Raw genomic sequence first — 21587 nt, forward strand, 5'->3', positions numbered from 1 at the left:
CAAAAATAACGACGATACAATCCCTGTCCTTGACCCCAAGGAGTAAATAGTTGTAGTAGCAATTCGGATTTGAAGATCTTTCCCACCCATTAATAGGCCATGTAACCTGCTTAGGTCACAGGAAGCCTAAGATATGTGGTGGGAGGAGCTTCCTGAAAGGAAAAGGAAGTCATATCACAGGAAATGTTGAGAAAGAGAGAGAGAGAGGGAGAGAGAGAGAGAGACAGAGAGAAAGCGAGGCAGTTATGGCTGCTAATGGCCGCCCTCGTGATAGTTAGAGCTGAACAGGCTGACTTAGCTGTACTGTGAGTTTGTCTTTGGGAAGACCCCAATAGGGGGTCGGAGAGGTTTTGGGATGGCAAGGCTCCAGGTTGTGATGTGTGTGGAATGTTTTAGTGCCGTGATAGACTGGATAAATGGCTTGTGGGATATGGTTCTCTGGTGTCTGAATAAATGATTCACTTCTTCTACCTTCTATGTGGAGAGTCTCGTATATTTTGCGACACAGAACTACATAGGCATTTTGACAATTATCATCTACATTGTTATTATTGCCTTACTGATACAATAGTCCATATGTGAGGATAAATGAGCTTAATATAAGGTAGAAAGTGATCATTTTAGGTCAAAGAAGGGATGCAGACAAAATCCCCTAGGAGAATTTTAGAACAGAGAAATTCCTTCCAAGCTTTCAGGATCAGGAGAGGCTTCATAGAGGTGGTACTTGAACTAGCCTTGAAGAAAAAGGATTCAATTGAAAGGGATGGGAGTGGCATGCTCAAACACATAGAGGCAATAGAAGGCAAGAGGAAATCAAGGAAAGGCTTGTGATCTAGAGTGGCCAGAACCTAAAGTATATGGCAGGCAGTAGTCTGAAATAAAACTAGATAGGGAGATTGGAGCTAGATTGTATAAAAACTAAACTGTTATGATAAAGAGTTTATATTTCATCCTGGGCAATGTTGAGGATTTATGAGTGGAGAGAAATGATGTAAAATAGATGCATTTAGGAGAATTATTTTGAAATGTATATGAAGGATAGGTGATGGAGGAAGAAGGATGGTATGGGGGAGACCAGTGAAGATGCTTTTACAATTATTATCATCCATGTGGGGGATGATGAGGGCCTGAATTTGAGTTATAGTATCCTAAGTGGAGATGAACAGGAGAGATTCTGGAAAAAGAATTAATAGGATTTAGAATGTGTTTTGATGAGGAAGAGGAAAAAAATGACTTGAAGGACCCAAGCCTGGGTGATGGAGAGGACTGTGATGTTCTTAAGAGAAACAGGGAATCTGGGAGGAAAGGGTGAGGTTTTGGGGTCTGTCTATGGAAGAGGAGTTTGGGTGGCTGCAGAACTAGGTGAAAGGTGTCAGGCAGGCAAATGAAGAAAGTACTGGTGCTCAGCAAAGGAAATTTGGGCTGAATATGCAGATTTCAGAATAATTTGTAGAGTGGGACAATTTCAGTTAGGGGAGTAGATAACCAGTGAGAGAGAAGATTTAGAAAGAGACTAGGGCTGTAGAATAGGCCATAGAAGACACATGTAGGTTGTGGGAGAAGGATGCTGAACCAGTGAAGGAGACTTAAACAGAACAGTCAAGACAGATCATAGGAGGACTAGGAGAAAGTGATGTCACAGAACACAAAAGGGGAGAGAGTATCCAGGAGAACAAAGTATCGATTAATAGTATCAAATATTGAAAACAGGTTAAGGAAGATAAAGACTAAGAAAAAGTCCATTGGATTTGTAGTCTAAGAGATCCTTTAGTAAGTTTAGTGGGATGGTAAGGCCAGAAGCCAGATTTCAAGGAAAAGAGTAGGTGCTGAGACAGTATCATACACATCTTGGTGGTTGGTCAGGAGCATCAATTCCTCATAGGAAAGTACAATATAATTATTAAACACTATGGAGATATGCCTAAAATGAAAAATACATGACTTCCTGCTTTTACAGAATCTTGCAACTTGAGATTTCCTACTGGGTGTCTAGAAAAGACAAAATAACCATCTTTTATATTGTCATTTTAGACCTCCCATCAAATTACCAGTTACCTGTTTCTAGGACCAAAGCTTTAGGAAAACCAAAAGAAGAGGCAACGGTCTCATTTGAGGACTGTAGCCCCAGAGCTACAATTCTGTATCTGTGAGAGACCAAGTCCCTTAACCTGGCAAATGTTCTACATGTTAGGGTTTTTGCCTGTTGGTTCAACAAACATTTACTAAGTGCCTTGTTATGTATGAGATCATTCTAGATGCTAAAAAAGAGTTTTATCCCCAGGAGCTTACAATCTAGATAAATACCTAATATAAGATAGAAATGGCAAGTACATTGGAGAGAGACCAAGTTCAGAGGCATATCAGGGAGAGGTGATGATATAAGCAAAGGTAAAGAAATTTAAAAAAAAAAGGTAGGACATATTTTAGGGATAGTTTTCTTTTGTTATTCAAATAATAAAGGAGATTGAGAGGCTCATTCAGTTAGACCCCTAATCTTGTAGTCATATTCTAAAGTCCTATAGTTTTAAGTGCTACTAAAGCAAATTACTATTGTGCTATAAGAAATGATGAAGGGAGATTGTTTCAGAAAAACCTGGGAATTATATGAACTGATACAAATTGAAGTGAGCAGAACCAGAATATTGTACACTGTAACAGCGGTATGGCAACGATGACCAGATATGGAAAACTTAGCTACTCTGATCAATACAATGATCCAAAACAGTTCCAAAGGATTCATGATGAAAAAATGCTGTCTATCTTCAGAGAAAGATCTGATGAACTCTGAGTGCAGATTAAAGCATATTATTTTTACTTTACTTTTTTTGCTTTTTTGGGGGCAGGATAACACGCCTAGTATGGAAATATGTTTTGCGTGATTTGAACTGTATAATGGGAATTATATGCTTGCCTTCTTAATGGGTGGGGGAAAGGCTTGAGGAAGAAAGAGAATTTAGAATTCAAAATTTAAAAAAAGTTAAAAAAATAATTAAAAATGCAAATTACTCAAGTTTAGCTCCTTAGTGATTCTCATTCATTTGTAAAATATGAATATTCAGTTTTCCTCTTTAAGAAGCTTACCTATCAGACAGAATAACATTTTGGTTTTAGGTTTCAAGTTTATGGAGATATAAATAGATTCACTAACAAAGTCTTCAGAAATTTTTTTTATATAAAAATTTCCTGCTCCTTAAAATTTTAAGTAATAATAAAAATAAAAAAATCTTTCCATTCATATACTTTTGAGCAAGAATAAATTTATTCTATCTTTATGGAATCTGGGCAATACCATAGTTCCCACAGATGAATCATCTATAATATATACCATAGGAATACGGACTGGGCCTATGATTTCTTTAGTAAACACCATCTACCAATGCAGATTGGTACTTTCTTTGCAGTTTATAGTCTTTGAGAGTTTCCTAGAGAATGGAGGGCTTAAGAGACTTAAGTCACAGACCCAGACTTTGTCAGAGATAGGACTTGAACATGAGCCTTCCTGGATTTTAGATTAGTTCTCTAGTCACTATGCTATGCTGCCTCTATATGGTAATATATATTACTGTCAATTTTCTGTAGTCATTCAAAGTGACCATCTAAAATCACTCACAAGATAATAGTCTTGTTTTTTTCCTCCATATTTCCTTTACTTATGTTTTAACTAAATACTGACCAATTTATTTCCACTTGGTTAAAAGTTTATAGAGAATCATTCTGGTTACAATATGTACTTGTGGGTAAGTTCACATATTCTATGTATATTTCATATTTCTGGTTAGCTCATATAGTGTATTCTAACCTGAGAAGTTGTGAACCCTCCCTCATATGAGACTACTGCTAATAATAAACACTTGATAATTCAGCATATAGATCTGTACCATTATGCATGTGATTACAGCAGTGTTTCCCATGGGTTTGTCTTTTTTTTTTTTAAATTCCAGTCCTTGACACCCAAGAACTTAGTTTTAAGATAGAAGCATGCGTAGGATAGTGAATAGAATGCTGGATGCGGAATTATGAAGACCTGGGTTCAAATCCTGCCTGTCACTGACTAGATTATGTGACCAAAGAGAAGTCATAATCTTTCTGACCCCTCAGTTCTCGCATGTGCAAAATGGAGACAAAAATATCTACCTCACAAAGTTGTTACGAGGATGTATAAAGTGCTTTGCAAACTTTAAGGCACTATATAAATCTATGTATGTTGTCATTATTTGAAGGAACGTGGTATGGTAGACAGATCACTGCCTTATGTATTTGCTGTGTGACTCTAAGCAGAAAATCATTTGAATCTGATAAGCCTCAGTTTCCTTCTCTATAAAATTGAGATAACTTACTTCCCAGTGTTGTAAAGCTAGGAATAGGAACTAGACTTGTGATTTCACTGGTTTAAGGAACTCCCAGGCAAGGAAACTCCAACTGTCAGTAAAGGCTGGCCCTTTCTCCGCAATCTATAGTCTAAAAGAGCTGCCTAGTGCACTGAGAGACTAAGTGACATAGCCAATATGTGTCAGAGGTGGGACTTGAGCTCTTTTGGGCTCCAAGGCCACCCTATTGACTATGCTAAAATTCCATTTTTATTATGAGGATCAAATGAAATATAATGGGCTTTGTAAACCTTAAAGTGTTATTGAACTGGGAGCTGTTATTACTACATATAGTTTCAGAGGAGGTAGCTAGGTGACCCAGTGGTTAGAACACTGGGCCTGGAGTCAGGAATTCTTGAATTCAAATTTGGCCTCAGACACTTACTGGCCGTGTGACTCTGGGCAAATCACTTAACCTCTGTTTGCCTTACTCTACTGGAGAAGGAAATGGCAAACCACTCCAGTATCTTTGATAAAACAAACAAACAAAAAAGCCATGGACGGTATGGTGCACAGGGTAATGAAGTTAGACATAACTGAACAACTAACATCTCTATTCAGGGGGCCTAAAAAGTCAATACTATAACATTCACGTACACATTCCCTGCATTTATGGGACATTTAATTAGTGCCTATCTCAGGCAAGAAGCATATGCCAATAGACCACTATAATAGCTTTGTCAATTTTCACAATTCCTTGGTCTTTAGATAAATTAACAGTTCCTTGTGGGTCCCCTTAGAAAATTCCTTGTCACATTTTATATACATCTTTAGGAATTACTGAATAACTCATTTTATCTGTATATCTCAGGAAAAGAATACCTTATACCTTCATGAATGCTAAGGGTTACACCAGACAATCTAGAGTTCCCTTCCAGCTACAAAGCCTGTGGTTCTCTGACTATACTTTGCTATACAGTTTAATTTTTAATTAAAATTTAATCTTTTATCTAGTTTGCCTCTGTATGTTTGAGAATATTTTAAAGTTCGGGAATAAAGTAGATTATGTTTGCCTAAACAATTTCACTCTTGATCTTGATGACTCTTCAAAGTGATTTCTATTCTTTTGGCACTATGATGAATAGTCACTACAGGGTTAAGAAAACAACTCACCCTAAAATGCTGAAATCACATGCACAAAAGTGTTGAGATGTACTTAGTCTGAGAAACCATGAGTTCGAGCATAGCTCTAATGAAACTCAAGTGACAGTTTGATTCCCTCATGAGATTCCATCTCATGACCATAAATGCATTCTTAATATCAGCTAGCTCTCTAGCAAATGCATGCCACCACTCACTTAGGGAAATCGGTAACAGGGTATTGCCTATAAATGTTTTATCGCTACTAGAAACACAACTTAAGGAGCATAACCCAAAGAGTGATTCAGAACTGTTATCTTCAAGAAGAAAATACAGCATCAATATTATCAGCTACCACAACTTGATTAAAAAAAACTATTATATGGAAATTCTCAACTTACATGAATAATTAATTAGGAAGTAGAGCCTTTAATGACAAGTGATACTTATCTTATCAAGAGCTATATATATAAAGAAGGAACTAGTTTAAAGTGCTAAAAAAAAAAGGTGTTGAATTATTTGTTTTCAAAACACCATCCCAAAGGGCAAACCTCTTGAAGTGCACGCAAGCATCACAAAGTCAGAGCAACCAGCACATAACCAAGAGTGTTGAGTTTACAAGTATATAACTTTAAATGGGAATAATTGGGATAAGTATTGCTGTCATCCTAATAAAGAAATACACACAGCTATACTGTTTCTCCAGACTATATTTAAAGGGCCAGGCCAAGAGACAGGGTCTAACTTCTTTAGTGGAATTATTCTCAAACAAATGTACCTTTTGGTACATTATTTCCTTTCTAGTTTCAAAAAGTGACCTCTTTTTCAGAGCATATATCAGAAAACTAAATTTCTTCGTTTAAATGTGAGTATTTCTTTCCCAGATAACTTTTTTAAGGAATACATAATTAAGATATAGCTTTATTAGTGGTGACTATTTTAATTTCCTCTAATCTGGAAATAAATTTTATGAGACTTGGTTATTGCTAAAAGTATTTGGAAGAATCTTTACAAATTTCCTTTCTATCCTAAATATTTCAAAACAGACTGCAAAACATTTTTCTCACAGATAAAATTCTGTTTCTCTTTCTCTAAATGTATTAATATTTTCACAGTATATGAAAAGAGCAGATATTCTAAACCTTTATTCTCCTTATCCCCCAAAACCACTTTTGGCCTCTTTGTCTTTTTTGAAATTACCTCATTGCCTACATTATGGTGAAAATTGAAACCAGTAGTACTGAATACTTTCATATCCTTTTCCATTCCTCAAAACCCTTCTACAAGTTCACCTGACGAAGGCTAACACCTCCGCTGGTATCCTTGTTCCTACCCTACCCTATCTTACCCTACCCTCTCCTATCCTACCCTCTCTTGTCCTGACTGTCTGTCTAACACACATATACCTACACACACACAATCTCAGTGCTGAAATTTTGATGGATATACACACTGTCACACTATGTCCTTTTTCTGTGCATTTACACAATCTATGATCTATGACTGGAACGCACTTCCTTCTCATCTCAGCCGCTCACAATCCCTTGGCTCAGGAGTCACTTTTGTGTAGCTTTCCCTGATCCCTCTAGACTTTAGACTAGTCTTTAGAACTCCTCAAATTACTTCGTATTCACTTAACACTACATGTTATAGCCCCTAAATGAATGATAAGCTTGTTAATGGCAGAGACTGTTTGGTTTTTGTATCTCCAGAGTAGGCCCTTGATGTTTATTGTATTGGTCTTAATTAAAATGAAAGCTTATCATTGAGTGTGCATGTTTATTTAGTTGTTTACTAAAATTATACTTTACTTTTTATAATAAGCACACAAGAAAACACCAAATATGAGAGAACAGTATGAATACAATGACCAAATTTCACTTTTGACATATCTTTCCTTAAAATGGGGATAGAGATGTAGGAACAGGAATTGGTACTAAACGGGCTCAGATTAGGGCCTAACACATGTCCTACAGTGAAAAATAAGATAGAATACTGAAATATACAAATTTCTATATATAGGGTGGTCTAAAAGTCTTAGAGCAGTTCTAAGTTATTGAAGCATTAGAGATTCAGGTTCAACCTCATCAATTTTATAAATGGAGAAACTGGAGTGAAGTTATTAAATTGTCTAAACACACACAGGGCATGAGTAACAGAACCAGGTTCAAACCCAAAGTTTCTCAAAATTAAGAGTGTACTTGCACAGGAATCCCAACTATAACATCCCTGAGAAGAGGTTATTCAGCTTCTGCTAAAAGACATTTAATGAATGGAAATCACTCTCTTCTTCATCTCACTCCATTTTTGGACAGCTCAAAGTACCAAGGCAATTTTCTCTGACACCAAACCTATGCCACAACTTCCACCTCTTGCTCTTAGTTCTACTCTTTTGGGGCAAGTAGAACAAACCTAATCCCTCTTCCATATGCCTGCTCTTCAGAATACTTGAAGACAGCTATCACATTCTCCCTTGGTCTTCTTCAGTCTTCTCTTTAAATCCTGACTCTAAACATCTCTAGTCCTTTTCACTGAATTTTGTAGGACATGGTCTCCAGCGCCCTCATTATGGTGTTTGCTATTGTCCTTCCTAAAATGTGGAATCCAGAAGTCAACACAATACTCCAGAAATGGCTTAGCCATCACTAACTACAATTATTTTCTTTCTCTCTCTGTCTCTATCTCTCTCTCTGTCTGTCTCTCCCCTACACAGCCCACCTTTCTTATGGTTGCCTAAGACTGAAGTGGCTTGATTGGCTGCTAGGTCATGCTACTGACTTAAACTGAGCTTATACTTTAATATAATCTGAGCTCTTGTTCATATGAACTGTTGCCACACCTTTTTATGCAATACTTATGCAGCTAATATTTTTAAAAAATTTTACATTCTAGCCTTTAATACTAGGATCTTAAAGACACATTGTAAATCATTTTCTCACAGACAAATTGAGTTTCTCTTCCTCCAAATCTAATACTATTTATTGTGTTCCCAATGGATAAAAACAACAGATATTCCAAATCTTTACTTCCTTTAAGCCCCCAGTATCACTCCTGGCCTCTTGTCTTTTAGATGACCTCATTGGCTACACTTTATGGAAAAAATTGAAACCAGCAGTTGTGAACTCTGTCATCTTCATCTCTCAAAACCCTTCTACAACTTCACCTGACCACCATTCTTCTTCTTGCCAAGCCTAATTGGGTTATGTTAACAAGTCACTTAACCTTTCTGAGCCTCAGTTCCCCATATACAAAGTGGGGATAATTATAAATATGTCAGAATGTTGTTGCAAAGATCAAATGACATAATATATATAAAGTGTTTTATGGAGGCCAAATGCAAGATCTTCTATTTACTCTTATTATATCTCTTCTTAGATTTAGCCCATCATTCCAACTGTTCAATATCATTTTGGGTATTAACTTCTTAACATGTTTACTACCCCAGTTGCAAATTTGATATGAATGCCATGTATGTATCCACCCAAGCCATTAATAAAAATGGTAAGCTACACAGGACTAATGGCTAATGCCTAAGGCATTCCACTAGAGACTACCTCCCAAGCTGACATAAACTCATTAATGACTACTCTTTCAAACTTGCAAATGCCTCTTTAAACAATTCTGAAACCACTTAGTTGTACTATCGCCTAGTTTAAATTTCTCCATCTTGTCCACAATGAAAGCACCAAAAATTGCCAGTTGCTTTGCTGAAAGCCAGGGAGACTATGTCTATGTCACTTCCTCGTCTATCAGTTCAGTAACCCTTTCAAAAACATGAATGAAATTAGTCTGGCATGACTTGTTTTTAGTGAAACCATTCTGGCTCTAAAGTAATTAATGCTTTCATTTCTCAGTGCTCACAAATCATTTCCTTTAATAATTAATAACTCCCACAGTTTTTATTGAGGAATCACATCATTATTTAATTGAAAAAGAGTTCACCTTCCATTTTCTGAAAACTGAGACAGTATTTGCCCATCTCCAGTCTTAGGAAGGCTCTCTAATTCTTCACAATTTTTCAGAGATTACTAATGGTGGAAAGCAGAACTATTTTTCCATAACAAATCTGTCTAGAGGTAGATGGGATAGAAATGTATTTACTATGTGCCAAGTACCATGCTAAGAGCTAGATATACAAATGGAAAATCAAGATGGTCCCTGAACTCAAGAAGCTCACATTCTAATTGGGGAAGACAACACATAAAGAAGGGCTTAAGTTCATGGGAGATGGAAAGACCAGATACTACTTGGTTTTTGGCAGGGAAAGTAACAGGGGATGTGGCAATATGAAAAGTTATATGGTAGAATATTAGCTATGAAGCAGAACTCGCTATAAAATGGTTATTCTGAAACTTGTTCCCTTGGGTTTATTACTAGAAATAACAGAATGATTTGAGTTATGGCTCTGTTTCACATAGAATGTGGAACCTTTGCAACGACTTCCAGTGCAGCCACATAGGCACTCATCAATACACATAACAGTGCTCCAGTCTACGGCTTCTAACTAGCTGCATTAGCAAGGCACTTAACTTGTCTAGGCACCAGGTTCTTCAGTATAAAATAAAGCTACATTGGATACTACGTAAGGTCCCTTTCCAGCTTTAACAAGCTATGAATAAGGAATCATATTATAGGAAAATCTGAATCGACATACAGATGGGTACATTTTGATATTGTTTGTGTTACAAATAATTGTTGTAGTCATTGTTTTGCAAGAGTAACGTTCAATGGAATTTCTTGAATTTTATATAATTTTATATAATTTTTTTTATATAATTTGATTCACAAATTTAATCTACACAAACAAATTCTCTGTTAGATAAAACTAAGCATATATGTATTTTGTATATGAGGCATGATGCAATGGATACCAAGCTGGCCTTCAAGCCAGGAAGACCTGGGTTCAAGCCCTACTCTAGCCCATAATGGCTATGAGACTCTGGGCAAGTCACTTAACCTGCCAGTACTCTAGGCAACTCTCTAAGGCTGTTAAATTGCAGAGAAGGTGCCAATTTGTAATAGTAGAGGGAATTTCCTTATCCCAGAGTTCCCTATATCAGTGAAATTATAGGTCCAGTGTCTATCTTCAGAATGTGTGTGTGTGTATGTGTGTATGAGTGTGTTCATAATGCTACAAATTTGAATTATATAGGATTGGATGCTATAGAAAAAGAAAAAAGATTAGAATTATAATAATCCCTTGAGGAGCCACTAAAATTGAAGTCTCATTCTGCTAAACTATGCCAAAAGCCAATGGCTTGCTTCCATAATCCCCAAAGGTTTCATTAGTATTCTTAAGTAAGACTTTCCCTTCTGGGTAACAGGTTATAGGTGAGCCAGGATAACAAATGATTAGGTGCTATCAACACTAATAATAGCAGTTCATATTGACATAGCTCTTTAAAGCTTTCAAAGCCTCTTACATATATTATCTTGTCTGATCCTCACAGACACTTTACAAGGTAGAGGCGTCTATTATCTCCACTATAAAGATGAAGAAACTGAGGCTCAGAAAGGATCTATCTATGATCATAGTAAGTATCTAGGGCAGGATTTGAACAGGTCTTCCCGACTTCAAATCTGATACTATATCCTCTGTGCCATGATTCCTGGCTAGGGCCCATGAAATGACACTAAGAGAAGGAAAGGTGAGATTAGTGGCTGAGGAAAAGGAACAAAATCATGTTATTTTAAAATATTTCATGTTTCTTCTAAAAGAAAACATCTTTATTTTTAATATTTTTAATACTAAGGTATTACTATCCTTGCAATGTAGATCATTTTAATGTTCTCAAAAACAAGACATTTTAAAATGAAACTTTTCCAGGCTTCGCTCCCAAACCACCATATGAATTAGTTTGTAATGAATACTAAAGTAGTAATACTTCTGGGACTTAAACTTGGAGTTTGGAAAAAAAGCAAAAAGGATTTCAAGACTTTTAAAAGCTGGCTTGAAGTTAAAAAGTGTTTGATCAACCCACCTTGTAAACTGTCGACTCTCTTCATGGACTTCCATTTCTGTACTTTTAAATTCGTTTAACTCTTTCCTTATTGCTGCCTAAAAAGAGAAAACAGATAAATACAATTTTTATTTGGGCTATAATTTCCTGTAGATGGTTACTAGTGAAATTTTTTTGTAGGGTAAGGGAATTTACAACGAAGAAAAAAATGATGCTTCTAATTAGTTAGAGAGAAAGAAATTTCCTAGAAAACTATAGAATTAAGAAAGACCTTGGAAACTGTGTTAAGGAACCAAATGAAATAGGCTTTATTATTTTCATATAATTCAGAAACCCAAGTGTGGAGAACTAATCTGTCCTTTACCACTTGTAAGTAACTTTGGCAGGAGATATAGGACTGAGAGAGGTAAAGATTGAAACCTCTGTGTGAATATGAAACATGGGAATTAAGGTTGGGTGTACTTGGGAGAGAAACAGAAAAATGGTGGGATATCAATAAAACCAAAATATAATAGTTTTATATTACATAAGAATTGGAGCAGAGGAAGCAAAAATGACTGAAACAGAATTTAAATTGTGATACTAGATTAGTTCCTCCATGATGGGAGGGACTAGATGGTTTCTGCATTTCCAGGAGCAACTTGCATGGTACCTTATACATAGGAAGTACTCAATCAGTCTCTATTGCATTGAATTAAAATAGGCTTACAAGGACAGGATTCCAGTGTGTGCTATATAGCAAGCTGTCTGCTGTGTAACCATTTGACCATTTGAGGAAGAAAGCAGAACCCAGGTTATCAGTCAGTCAATAAATATTTATTAAGCACCTACTGTGTGCCAGGCATTGTATTAAATGCTGAGGATACAAAGAAAGGCAAATGAGAGTCCCTGCTCTCAAGGAGTTCTCTTACAAATATTGCCTCATTTGACATGAGGCCTCCGATGGCAGAGACTTGGAGCATCCGGCTAATCCTGAGCCTGAGTGTGAGTCTGAGTTGAGAAAACCTCTCTATTCTGCTGCCCATTTCTCTTGTAAAGAAAATAGAAGGACTACAGCACTTCTTAACTTTCACTCAGTTTGATCTTATTAGGTACGTATATGGCTGCCATTTAATCTACAATTTTCCTCACCTACGGCTGCCAAGGCAATATGAAGCCAAACATAGGCAGAAAAACACAAGTCTGTAACAGAGTTCAAACCCTGATTTTCCCTGGGACTGATTGCATATAATGGATATATAAGACGGGATTTGGAAAACCAGACGATAGGACAACCTGATAAACAAACAGCAAATTAACTAGAAGTTACCTATCTTGCAATTTTTATTGCATTTTTTTTTTACTGAGAAAATAGAGGCCTTTTATAATGAGCTCCCTTTTTTCTCCTCTTTAAATTACATAATCCCTTGCCATGATTCCTCAGTGCTCTTCTCCTTTATTCTAGTCTTTGGTGAGGTAGCTCCTTTTTACCAAGACCAACCCCTCCCTTTATTGCACATGCCCCAATCTTTCCAGCAGAAAAGATCACAATCATTTCTCCTCTTACTATAATCTTCAACCTCTTTCTATCTACACCCTATCCTATCCCAGTGGCCTACAAACAGGTCCAAGTCTGCCATTTCCTTAAAAATCCTTCAACTGGACTTGTGGTGTGACAAGATGGCAGAGTGAGGAAGGAACTCCTTTGAGCCCTCCCAAATTCTCCTCTAAACAACTTGAAAACTGACTCAGAACTGATCCAGTAGCAGGGAAGCAGCTTCCCAGCAGCAGCAGGTCTAGCTCACTGGGGTGGCAGGTGAACTAGGTCCCAGAGCAGCAGTGGTCAACTTCATAGCTGGGGGCCTGCAGCAAAGTTCTGAGCCAGGGGCAATTCACCAATGAGACCCCATCCCGACTGCTGACCTATAGGAGGCCCCACCCCTCAGGCTGTACAGAAGTGAGACCACACCCTTTTGGCCCTCCAGCAGAAAGGCCCTGTTTCCATAGCAACCCAGCAGCAAGACCCCACGCCTGGGGCAGGTCAGGAGAGAGACCTTTCCTCCCCCAGCAGCTAGGCACTGAAGCCCAGTGAAAGCCAGAAGCAAGAGCCTGAGCACCAGCACAAGAAGCTTGGGACAGTGCAGGACCACAGCCCAACTCTCACATAAAAATACCACAGCACAAAATAGGCAGAAAAAAATGAACAGAGAGAGAGAGAGAGAGAGAACTTGATTATAGAAAGTTACGATGGTGACAGGGAGGATCAAGGCACAAACTTAGAAGGGGACAACAGTGTTAGAATGGCTGCATGTGAAGCCTTAAAGCAAAATGTAATTTGGTCTTAGACCCAAAAAGAACTCCTAGAAGAGCTTAAAAAGGATTTTATTAAGCAAATTAGAGAAATAGAAGAAAAATTGGGAAAAGAAATGAGAGTAATACAGCAGAATCATGAAAAAAAGAGTCAGAAGTACAAAAACTCACTGAAGAAAATAATTCCCTAAAACTTAGAATTGGGCAAGTGGAATCTAATGACTTCATGAAACATCAAGATACAGTAAAACAAAATTTAAAAGTGAAGAAAATGTGAAATTTGTCATCAGAAAAACAACTGACCTGGAAAATAGATCCAGGAGAGATCATTTAAGAATTATTAGATTACTGAAAGGTATGATTAAAAAAAAAGGTGTGTGGGGGGGGCTGGACAACATCTTTCAAAAAATTATCAAGGAAAACTGCCCTGATACATTAGGACAAAAGGGCAAAATAGAAATTGAAAGAATTCACCAATCACCACCTGAAAGAGACCCCAAAATGCAAACTTTCAGGAACACCACAGTCAAATTCCAGAGCTTACAGATCAAAGAGAAAGTACTATAAACAGAAACAATTCAAATATCATGGAGCTACAGTCAGAATTACCCAGGATCTGGCAGCTTTCACATTAAAGAACTGGAGGACTTAGAATATGACATTCTGGAAGGCAAAGGAATTAGGATTATAACCAAGAATTACCTACCTAGCAAACCTGAATATAATCCTTCAGGGCAAAAAAAAGGACATTTAACAAAATAGAGGATTTTCAAGCATTCCTAATTAAAAGACCAGAGTGGAATAAAAAAAATTGACCTCCAAATATAAGACTCAAAGGAAACATAAAAAGGTAAATAAAAAATAAGAAAGAGAAAATGCTGAGAGTCAATAACATTAAACTTTTTTATTTCTACACAGCAAAATAATATTTGTAACTCTAAATGAAACAGATGAATATCTACAAAAATATAAATTACCCAGATTAACAGAAGAAGAAATAAAATACTTAAATAACCCTATAACTCTTAAGGGCAATACCATGCTAGTCACCCGGGTCTGCAACCTGAGTTAACCTCAACTTCTCACCCTCACTCACCCCACGTTGCTAATCACTTACCAGATTCTATCTCCATAATATCTCTCACATCTATCCCTTCTCTACATCCATAAAGCCATCACCCTAGCCTAGGCTCTTATACCTAGAATGCATTGCCTCCTCACATCCACCTCTTAAGATGAGTTTTTTTTTCTAGATTTATCAAGTATCTAAATAAAGTCTTCCCCAACCTTTCCAGCTCTTAAGGCTCCTGCCCCAATCATCTGGTATCTGTTTTGTATACATCTTTATATGTACATGTTGCCTCTCATGGAAGCTCTTTGCTGGGACAGGGCCTATTTTATTTTGTCTGTTTATTACTATTTCTAGTACAGTGTCTCACACATCATAGACACTTAATAAAGACTTGCTGAAAGATTGATTTTTTAAAGGGCATGTGTGTATATGCATAGGGTACAAGCAATAAACGAATAACCTTTACTGAAGGATAATAATCTAAGCTGAAGATTTTCTAAACCAAATAGCTTACCAAATGAAATAAAAGTTCCTATGTTAGTATGATCATTCTCTGACCTTCAGTGAGATGGATAAGCTGTATCTCAGTCTAAAAAGCTTCAGAAATCCAGCAAGCATCCCAGTAATGATGATTGTCACAGAACTTATTTTCATCTTAGAAAATCTGAACTTATACCTTTAATATTTGCCACAATTGCCTAAATTCAATTAGGCTTTCACTATGCTCAGATCTTACTAACCAGGTAAAATTGACCATTTTACTTCCTTTATGGTATATCATAGAGAAAGTCATTTCTTCTAAAGCAGATATTCGAAACAGAAATGTTTTTGTAAATCTAATTTCCTGCCAACAAAGAGCATTTTGAATTGTTGCTATTGTCAGCTGTCCCTCCAAATCAGATTTTTTTCTCATTTATGCCTTGAGAAAAAAAAATTAATCCCTTGCCATGAATAATAGTTCTTTTATTCTTTAAAGAACCTCAGTAAAAATATTTGCATTTCAATGTGGGTGTACTGTCAGTGGGAGAAGATTAATGTCGCAAATGACAGCATCCAATTTTAGTAGGGAATGGTTCTGGTCATGTTTTGAAATACAGAGCATAATACTGTAGGCAGAAGAAGCCCAGTGCTGACAGGCCTTCCAAAATATTCTTTAAGAGAAGCTAACTTTAAAAAATTTAACATGACAAAGTATATCCCCTACAGTAGGAAACCTATATTTGGTTCAGCACAACACAGCATAACAAGTCTTAAAAAAATATGCTCATTGTTGCATAATGTTATCCTGGGGATGAAGAAGCTTAACTTCCACCTATACTTAACTATGACAAATTGGGAAGAACCATTTCTGAGTGAGAATTCATTCTTCATAGTCCCTTCCAAAGGTGGTGTAAATGAACTTTTTCCTCATTTGCACAACTTAAGCTCGCAATTATCCCAAATGGTTTATTTAGACTGAATCCCACCTGACCTGATCACAGGTGTGATATGATGCATGGGAAGACTTAGCAAGGAGGTATTACTAAATCAAAAGTAGGTAAAATTCAGCAACATACATGGATTAAGCACTTACTATGTTCCAGGCTCTATAGATAGTCCTACTCATCCTAAATCCTAAATCATTTCCTTGCAAACTCTCATGTTCCTTGCATTCATGGAAATATGGCTTTCTCCACATTTTCTGTAGCTACCTTCTCCAGTGCTGGTTCTTCCTCCTCTCATACCTCCAAGCACACAAGGTCAGGAACAGAAGTTTATGGTATTCCTTGCTTTCCATTGTTACTTCTAGACCTTCCTGCTGATGCAATCATTCATGAGCATGTTTCATGAGCACCTTCAATCATTTCCTCATTTTCCTTTTCTCCCAATCTATTGATTCCTTCTCTGCTGCCCCCAATCCATCCCTTCTCAACATCTCCCCTTCCACTCTTCCCCTGCTCCCTACCCCAGAACATTGCAATCCGTTCTGTGGAGTCACAACAAATGTTATTTATTGCCGATGAATGATTGCTCATGAATGATGAATGAATCATTCCCATTCCATTCATCATTATCACTTGTTGTCCATCCTTGTTGCTCATTGTCATCTGAGCATCTCCAAGTCACTCCCCTTCCTTTTTCAAGGAATTCAGTAACTGTCTCACAATCCTTCCTCAACCCCAACCGCTGCCCTCGAACTTGGGGATGTAAATATTCATTCAGGTTAATATTCCCTCCAATGACTAGGCCTCCAAATAAATCAACCTCCTTTACTCCTATGACATTCTCTCTATCTCAGCTACTCAAAGGAATGATCACAGCTTAGCTCTCACCATCATGTCAGATCGAATGACCTATATGAATTTGAACTTTAAAATTCTCCTCTCATCATAATTTGGGCTTGCATCTCTACCACTGTCTCAGTACTACTACATCTATTCTTCATCTTCAACTTTAATCCTTCCATCCCACCCTTTTATCCTAGTCCCTACTCCAGCCTCATTCTTCTACTTTCAGTCTTGTCCCTGTGCTTAATTGGTTCAGTTAAGAATCATGATCCATCCTTGATTCCCTTCCATCCTTCTATCACAATTCATGCTGTGCTAATTGTAAATTCTAGATCACTTCTCTGATCCACGTTCTCTGGTCTTCATCCGGAGTGGCTCAATAGTACTATAAGAAGTCAGTACCTTTGCCACCTGGATCCATTACAGATTTATGTTATTTCAATTGGCCCCTCAATGCTTTTATTCTTCCTTGAATGACTCCCTAACACATTCCCACTGTGGTGCCAGTTCAAAACCTTCTCATTCCTTAAGCTCCCACTACCATTTTTACTTTTCTTCTCCTGGTAGATAAGGTTGCCTCTTACTTTGATGAGCAGATTTGGGCCACCTGTTGTGAGCTCTCTCATCTCAAGAAGCAGCATGGGATTGTGGTTAGAATGCTGAACTCATTGTCGGTAAGTCCAAGATTCAAATCTTATCTCAGACTCCCATTAGTTGTGTGATGCTTGGAAAGTTTGTGAACCTTTCAGCCTGTTTCCTCATATATTAAACAGGGACAATAATAATATCTGTAACATTTATATTGCATGATTTTGGCAAGGATTAAATGACATAACAGGTAAATTGCAAACATTAAAGTGCTATATAAATGCTAGCTATTATTGTCATTATCTCTTGAATGCCATACCTCAAAACCCCTCCACGTCTTCCCCTGTCCTCTCTTCCATTGGAACTAGTCTCTGAGGAAGAACTGACCCTCCTCCTTGCCAACGCTACCCAGATTCCACCCCCTTCAATCTCTTCTGGAAGTCTTCACCTTCAATCATTTCCTTATTTTCCTTTTCTCCCAATCAATCTATTGATTCCTTCTCTGCTGCCCCCAATCAATCCCTTCTCAACATTTTCCCTTCCACTCCTCCCCACCTTCTTACCCCAGCACATTGCAATCCATCCTGTGGAGTCACAAGGAATGTTAGTTATTGCTGAAGTTGTGTATAATAAATAGTGGAGATGTACAGATAACAAGATGAGGGAAAATTTTTTTTTTAATGAATTGTGGGAAGTACAGTGGGAAATGATAAAAAATACAAAGATTTGAGCTTTCTATTTCAGATAGTGATCCCATGCAATGAAGTAGGTTTCTAACAGCCAAGTACTCTTCACTCTTCAGCTAAAATCACAAATAGTGACACAATGCCCAGAAAGCCTCACATGCAATGACATGATCTTCACATGACCGGTTGTTTACCATACTGGTTCTTAGATGAACACCCAGGTACCAGGAATTGGCATCAAAATACTAGCACTTTTCAAGTGGCATCTCTAACAATAACTTGCAGTAACTGACATTTGGCCTACAAAGGAAACTTTTCCTTAGCCTACAGACGTAAGATATAGGATCTTATCATTAAACTCCTAAGCAAAGATTTTATTTTTGACATACATAAAGATGAAATTAACAAGAAACATAGTACCCATACTATTTCACCAATCTCCCCTCCCAACCCCTACTTATTCCAGAGGATCTTTTTTTTATAACTCTAACTGTACATTAAAATATTGGCATGATGCTATTGTGGGTGGCAAGCTAAAAATAATAATGCAGGAAGTACTAAAGTTTCTGTTCAATTTAGTCAAGATCAGAAAATGATTTTCTCATGGAAGTTCTTAAAAATAGAATATGTCAAAAAAGAGACACATTAAGAAACTGAATTTTAGTCTATTATGTGAATAATGAGCATTTTTCAAACAGCAAAGAAAACTTTGTTCAATGACTCTTTGATTATTAATATCAATTGAGACATAAATCAGGGAGATGTATACTTGATAAAGCATACATGGAGGATATACTAAAGAATTCAAATGGAGGATTGACTTCCTACTGATAGTAAGATCCTGAAGACAATTCTTTTTGTGGATGACATTGTGTGGAATATATCAAGTACTGTAACACTGCTGAGCCCCCAAAGGGGACCTATAATTTGTCACAACATTTCTGCCTATCTATGTAGGGAAAAAAAGTGACTGAAGAATGCCTGTTATCATTACTACAATATGTAGTTGGACAAGACATAGAGTTGTATTCTTAGTACATATATCCAAGAAAGATACTGCATATGGATGGTGAACTGGGCCCAGAATTGAAGAGGAAAAGAAGAACAAACTGGATTGATTCTAGGAAACTCTGTAGTACTTTTAATGATTCCAAGCTTCTTTCTGAAATAGTTTTCTTCATTGGTTGCTATATAGCTAAACCTACATTCTTGTTAAGAATTAAAGTTGAGAATCATTCAAAGGGTGATGAAGAGGTACATGGTGAGTATCAGTAAGCTGCATCACAATAACAAGGAGAAATTACACCAGAGCAGTGGCATAAAGGATGTCATCAAATAAACACATGACTGGAAAATAAGGTAGACTGGTCATATAGTAAGGACAAGATCTCAACCAACCTGTTGGGAGAACGTTCTTTGAAGGGTTTACCAAAGGATATGGGGAAGAGTTACATGACAGGACATGATGTGGGATGGTTTGTGTTCTATTAGACAAAGTAGTCATGTCAATGAACTTTTCAGTATCTTTACAGAACTATCTTTGTAAGTGATTTTTGTATTAGAATTCTTATACCTGGGGCAGCTAGGTGGCGCAGTGAGTGGAGCACCTGACACACTTACTAGCTGTGTGACCTTGGGCAAGTCCCTTAACCCCAATTACTTGCCTTCTCCCCTCCAAAAAGAAAAAAAAAAAAGAATTCTTATAATTTACTTTCTGTCAAATCAGCCACTATTTGTTCTTTGTAAAGAGACAAACACCAATAAAATGTGTCAGATTCTAATAAAAATAATCTAAGAAATCCTAGTCGATGCTTTTGTAGTGACTACTTTTTGTCTGTACTGGATGCATTTATCATTCATGTTAGTTTGGAGCGGTGGTCTCCAAAGATGGAGCCAAGACAAGAACCCAAGGGATATGTGATCAACTTGCGGCTGGGAGGATGGATGGCATTCCACCATTCCATATGATAGCCAATTCTAGGCTTGTTTCCAGGACAATCACAGCTTTCCTTATTCCCCAATATACCTTCCTTCTCCTAAGGAAGCTTCTAACTTTCTTCCTTACAAGCTAGATATCAAACTTTTAAGTTTCTTAGCAACAACAAATATTCCTCGGAGGGGGAGGCTCTGATCTCTGGGGCAATGACTAGGAAGAGCCCTGACCACTTTCCTCCACTTTTTAATTTGGGTGGGACAGATTTAGTCACACGGGATCATCAGGCAGAATGAATTGTGATCTGTATTTTAGTCCTTGTTATATCATCTCTTACCCCAAATCCAGCCCTCTCCTGAACTTCCCTATTGTTGCTGAAGAGATCCTTCCAGTCATCCAAGTTCAAAACATCTGTGTTATCTTCAATTTCTCCTTCTCCTTCATAGCTTATCAGTTGGCAAATCAAATAATTTTTCCTACCACAATATCTCTTGCATTTGTTTCCTTATCTCTATTTATATAGCCACCAACCTGGTTTTTTACTTCTTGTCTGAACTATTATAAGAGCCTCCTAACTGGTCCCCATGTCTGTGGTTTCTCCCCTGTCCAAATCATTCTCCACACAGTCATAAATGACTTTCTTTAAAGTACAAGTCTGACCATATCACTCCCCTACTCAGTAAGCTCCAATGGCTTTCAACTGACTCTTTGATATTATTCCATCTTTATCTCATCCTTTTAAAATTTAATTTTAGGGTAAGTTTTATGACATACATAATCATTAGTACAATATGTACTTATATATAGTTAAAAATAAATACAGTCATATTGAGGGTACATACTTACCCTTTTTCTGAGAAATGCAAGATCAAAAAAAGTTTCAAAGTTACTGGTTTAAATAACCTTACCACATAACTGTATCAGTTGCATTAAGCCCCCAAATACTACAAACCCTCATCAGTGAAAGACAAAAATGTGCAAAGGCATTGGTTTAACCACACATATTGTAAAAACAAACTAAGTGGGCTCTTGATTCAGAGCAGGCATAGAATCTCACAGCACATTCCTTATCATTGGACGTGTTCAAGCAGAGACTGGATTACCACTTGTCTGAGATTCATCTATTGAGTGGGTATTTGGGCTAGTGGTACCCTGGTCACTCTATCTTTAAAGTGCAGAGGCACCCGCTAACACCTGTTACAAATGCCTCAGTTCCACCAAGCCCTGGCAAGCTTTAAAGTAATACATAGCTTAGCGATGGTGATGGGAAGGGCAACTTTGTTGTCCTGCATACCAGCAGCATTCACTTCTGGAATCTACTCTGTATCCTGTACAATTTGGCCCC

The 21587-nt window shown here is 37.3% G+C and overlaps 1 protein-coding gene across 2 annotated transcripts in view; it reads right to left on the bottom strand.

The window, feature by feature from the left end:
* The window catches only part of PHACTR2 (phosphatase and actin regulator 2), a 168203-nt gene that overhangs the window by 5712 nt on the left and 140904 nt on the right, over window positions 1-21587 (bottom strand). For both annotated transcript variants that reach the window (XM_036766346.1, XM_036766345.1), the window contains one exon: window positions 11429-11505. In XM_036766346.1, the coding sequence (XP_036622241.1) occupies window positions 11429-11505 (77 nt within the window). The remainder of the gene's footprint in view (window positions 1-11428; window positions 11506-21587) is intronic.

The sequence above is a fragment of the Trichosurus vulpecula genome, chromosome 7, assembly GCF_011100635.1.
Source record: "Trichosurus vulpecula isolate mTriVul1 chromosome 7, mTriVul1.pri, whole genome shotgun sequence".
NCBI lineage: Eukaryota > Metazoa > Chordata > Mammalia > Diprotodontia > Phalangeridae > Trichosurus > Trichosurus vulpecula.